This window comes from Myotis davidii, unplaced genomic scaffold (genome assembly GCF_000327345.1).
Source record: "Myotis davidii unplaced genomic scaffold, ASM32734v1 scaffold663, whole genome shotgun sequence".
Lineage (NCBI taxonomy): Eukaryota > Metazoa > Chordata > Mammalia > Chiroptera > Vespertilionidae > Myotis > Myotis davidii.
The window spans coordinates 1,288,398-1,293,112 of record NW_006295816.1 but is presented as its reverse complement, the minus strand read 5'-3'; the positions used below and the strand labels follow the sequence as shown (position 1 = coordinate 1,293,112).

Below are 4,715 nucleotides of genomic sequence, written 5' to 3'. Positions count from 1 at the left end.
GGGGGGGGGGGGGGGGGGCGTCAGCTCAGAACCCATTCTAGACAGCCCTTCATCCTACTCCCAGCCCTGTCTGAGCCCCATGCGCTTACCTCACTGCTCCGTCACTACAGGCTGCAGCCACAAGGGGGCCGAGGGCAGGCGGGTCAAGCTCACACACTGCCAGGCACATGTACCTGCGGAGGCAACAGCCCGTCAAGCAGAGCCCTGCCTGACCTCCCCAGGCCCTGCCCGCCGCACCCATCACCTGGTCTCTGGGTCCACCTTGACCATCCGGCGCCGACTGCGCTGACAGTCCCAGTCCTCATCCAGCCGGTGAGACGCAAGGTGCGTCACATGGCAGGCGAGGCGGCTGGGGGTGCTGGGGTCCAGGGTGACCATGATGTTGAAGCAGTGCATCTCCGCCCGGCCCCCCGCACACCACGTGGAGGCGGCTGGGGGTGCTGGGGTCCAGGGTGACCATGATGTTGAAGCAGTGCATCTCCGCCCGGCCCCCCGCAGACACCACGTGGGCAGGCAGGCCCGGGCGAGGATCCTGAGGGCCCGCCGGGGTGCCGACGCCCCACACGGCCAGGGCGCGCACCGAGGAGATGTGGTTACAAACGGCTGTAAGCGCGTGGGCTGAGCCCGTCGCCGTGGGGAGCGCCAGGACGCAGATGGTGGTGTCCTCGCTGCACGTGATCACGACGTCGATCAGGCTGGGCCCCTCGCTGCCCGGCTCCAGGTCCTCGGGCTGCATGAAGCTGGGCAGCTCGAATTCAGGCCCCAGCGCGATGGTGCCCACCCGCCTGACACATGTGATCTCGCGGCCGTGCAGGCTCTCCCGCAGAATCACATGTGGCCGGGTGCAGCCCCCGAGAGCCCGGTACAGCAAGACATCGCCATCCTTGAGGTAGGCAAAGGCCATGGCTGCCTCGGTGTCCGAGAAGGCCCAGGAGCGATGGCCGCCGCCGCAGTGGACCACGTGTAGCTTCTCGTGCGACCGGGGGCTCCACACCACAAACTCGTTGGCGTGGAAACCGAGGATGACCGTGTTCCCATCCGCCATCACACGCAGCCCGGCCACCCAGTTCATGCCGCGACAGCACTTGCGCCGCAGGACTGGCTGCAGCTGGCCGCCTCGCACAAGGAGCTGGTAGTAGGCACCATCGCGCCCTGTGCTGTACACGTAGCCACCGTGGCAGGTGACCGAGGTCACACCCTGCTTCCCATGCAGGGACCGGAGGATGGAGACGGGGCCCCACTCAGTCATGGCGGTCTCCTCCTCGCCACTGTCACCACCCCCTCCCAGTTCTCCGGCACCGGCCTCAGCCTGGCCTCCAAGCCCCAGATCCTGGAGCAGAGCCGGTCTGGAGGGGAACAGCAACACGGAGCCCCGCCGGTCTCCACACACCAGGAAGTCGCCCGGGGGCAGGAAGGCACTGCAGGTGTGCCATCTCTGCTTGCTTGGAGGCAGCAGGTACCGGCAGCGTTCTGTGACAAAGATGGCCTTGCCAGAGGGGGCGGCTGTGATCTCCAGGCAGGCCACCACGCCGCCGGGGCCCGACGCCAGCAGCAAGAGCTCCTCGTAGCCTCGCAGAGCCCAGCTCAGGCTGTGCACCTTGCCTGGGAACAGGGCCAGGTCCACGGCCGCCGTTGGAGTATTGATAGGGACAACCTTGACATGACCCTCCCCGTTGGCCATGGCACACAGTCCGAAACCCTCAGGCCCAGGGGCGGCCTCCAGAAGGCAGTAGGACTGGAAGCGCTTGTCCTCCAGCAGTTGCTCCCAGCACTTGACCTCAAGGTCGTAGAGGTACAGGACCCCCGAATCAGTTACTGCCAATACTCGCCACGAGCCAGCCAGCGTCACAGCCTTGAGGGCACCTGGCCTGCTAGGAGACTTGAAGCAGAGAGCTGAGACCCCGGAACCTGGGTGCCCACGCCCTACCAGGTGCCACAGCCGGATGCCTGAGTCGTCACCCCCTGTGACCACCCAGGCTTGCCTCTCGTGGGCAGCGAGGGCCCGGATCCCACGGCCCTGGTGGCCCCGGAATGCCTGGAGGATCTCACCTTCGTGGCTCCATACCAAGCAGACACAGTCCTCTCCTGCACTGACCAGGTAATTCTCTAGCAGCTTGACCTGCCACACGCGGGCGCTGTGCCCAAAGCAGTGCCCAATATTCTGCACCCGCCCCCCAGGCACCCGCAGGTCGCCCACCTTCCAGATGCGAACGCTTCGGTCTTCCGAAGCCGTGGCCAGCAAGCCCTTGCTCTCCAGGTACGACATGCTGAAGACGGCGCCCACGTGCCCACTGACCCGCCGGTCCGGAGCCACGGGCTTACTGTCCACTAAAGCGGCCGCTGGGTACCAGATCAGGAGCTGGTTGGAAACAGCACCTGCCACTATGGTCAGCTCCTTCCAGGTGTCCCCGACCAAGCAGGCCGAGGAGAGGGTGCACCTGTCTGTGCAGGGAACGTCCTGCAGGAGGCACCCTATCACGGGGTCATATAACACCACCGAGTTGTGGCCCAGGGCCAAGGCCATGTTCCCCTCGAGCCAGCGTGCATCCCAGATCCAGTCCGACATGTTCCACAGGCCAGAGCGCCAGAGCTCCCGGAAGCGGCCCTGTCCCCAGCTGATTTTCACGACTCGGAGACCCTTGCTCCCGAACACGGCGACCATGGCCTCCACGTCAAGGTCTCCTTTGGGTTCTGGTCGCACCCGGAACCCATGGATAAGATAGTGGCCAAGCAGGTTCTGCACTCGCTTCATCATCCGCAGGTGCCCCCCAAAATCCAGGCTGTACACCAGGATATCCGGCCCCTCACCTGGACAGGAGCAAAGAGCCACATCAGGACGCCTCGCCTAACGCTGAGGAGCCACAAGAAGAGACGGGGCGAGGGACTCTCCGTCCCGGGGCCTGTGAATGTGCGGGACAATCCTGCAGGCTCACCCACAGACTCCTCACTCGGCCTCCTCCTCACCCCACCCGACTTCTCTTGCTTCAGACAGGAACCTCTCAGCTTTAGCCCCCACACCCTTAGCCTCACGGCCTGTCCACGGATTCTCCCCCTGGGCCCCTGGGCCCAACTCGGGGAGAGGCTTCCCACTAAGACAACCTTTGCACCTGGGGCCACAGCACATCCCTGACTTCCAGGAGTTTCTTCCCTGCACAGGGGCGGGAAGGGGGCGGCGGTGGCACACTTTGGCAGGGGGGCTCCTGTGGCCCTCAGCGGCCTCCTGGCTGCCCTGCAGGCACCTCCCACACTAGCTCCTCTACCACCCTCTGCCCAGCCCCTACCCCCAACCAGGAAGCCCACAGCTCACTCTTCTCAGCTGCCCACATCTCTGTCTCCAAGTGTGTGGAGTTCATTGGCTACAGTTTGCAAACCCCACCAGAGTGTCTTTGGTCCAGAACAACCTCTTACTCTGAAATGACCGTACGTCTCTCATGCCATCCTAGTCTGCACTCTCAAGCTTTAGACAGTCAGTAAAGTTACTGGGCGTCAGTACAAGCGAGACCACGAACTGTGTGCTGGAGCAGTGAAAAGGCAAGCCCAGGCCTTGCTCTGTGGCAGTGGTTCCCTACGTGGGCACACGCCTCAGGGGGCAATGTGATTTTTAAGGGGGGCAATTTGAGAATGAGTTAGTGAATTTTTTGCATTTCTTACGGCTCTAGGGGCATCATATACAGTGTATAAATGTATATTGTGACATATTTTTGCATTTCAGTTCTCATGTTTTGAAACTTTGCTATGTTTTCCTATCACTTCATTATTTTTTTAAACAATTTCTTAGTGATTTCTTCCTCAGTACTTCAACTGTCCTTCCTTCTTATTTTTTTCTTATATATATTTTGATTTTTTACAGAGAGGAAGGGAGAGGGATAGTTAGAAACATGGATGAGAGAGAAGCACCGATCAGCTGCCTCCTGCACACCCCTTGACCAGGATCGAACCTGGGACCCTTCAGTCCCCAGGCCAACGCTCTATCCAGTGAGCCACACCAGCCAGGGCTGTCCTTCTTTTATTTCCCTCTTTCATGGACGCCATGTTCTTTGGGAGCTTCTTTAGACCAAGTGAATGGCCTTTAGGTTTCCTCCATGTGAGTAGGAGCTCGCTTTTTGAATAAGAATTATGGGGGGGGGGTCAGGATTTTAGAGGTGCTTAGGTGGGCGTGGCCAACACAAGGCTGGGAACCCCTGCTCTAGGAACTGGGCAGACACCAAACAGCAGCACACAGGGAACCATGCTATCACGGTGAGTCCCAGGGGACACCTATGCAGGCCGCTCTAAGAATTTAAAATGGTGAGTCTAGTCCACTGGTTCTCCATGGGGGTGGACGGGGCAACTTCCCTCAGGCCCTGGCAATGTCGGGAGGCATTCTGGATGGTCACACTGTGCGTGACTGGCGTGGAGCCAGGGAGGCTGCGAGACACCCTGCGATGCAGGCAGCCGCTCACAAAGAATCATCTGATCCCACCCGTCCAGCGAGGACACTGGGACAGGAGACGGGGTGAGCTTCGGGGAGGCCCCCTCGAGGGCGAGACATCCCGGCGGCGGAATCTAAGGGGCAGCGGCCACTGAGCAGCTAGAAAAGCCGGGAGGAGAGAGCTCTGCCGTCCGGGCTCCGACCCGGACCCGGTCCTGGTCTGGGTCCCGGAATCTGCCGGCCTGTTTCCCTGCGCGGCCCGGGGAGGAGCATGGACATGGATTCCCCGGGCCCCACACATCTC

At 61.6% G+C, this 4,715-nt stretch overlaps 2 protein-coding genes across 2 annotated transcripts in view; both read right to left on the bottom strand.

Annotated features, from left to right (window-relative positions):
- The window catches only part of WDR6 (WD repeat domain 6), a 4,680-nt gene extending 1,654 nt beyond the window's left edge, over positions 1-3,026 (bottom strand). The window contains exons 1-3 of the mRNA XM_015568336.1: positions 458-3,026; positions 245-375; positions 90-173 (exon numbers count right to left, since the gene is read on the bottom strand). Coding sequence (XP_015423822.1) covers positions 90-173; positions 245-375; positions 458-2,755 — 2,513 coding nt within the window. The 5' untranslated portion in view covers positions 2,756-3,026. The remainder of the gene's footprint in view (positions 1-89; positions 174-244; positions 376-457) is intronic.
- Positions 3,027-4,438: 1,412 nt separating this feature from the next.
- Positions 4,439-4,715, bottom strand: part of P4HTM (prolyl 4-hydroxylase, transmembrane (endoplasmic reticulum)) — a 15,850-nt gene continuing 15,573 nt past the window's right edge. The window contains exon 10 of the mRNA XM_015568271.1: positions 4,439-4,570. Within this exon, the coding sequence (XP_015423757.1) occupies positions 4,439-4,570 (132 nt within the window). The remainder of the gene's footprint in view (positions 4,571-4,715) is intronic.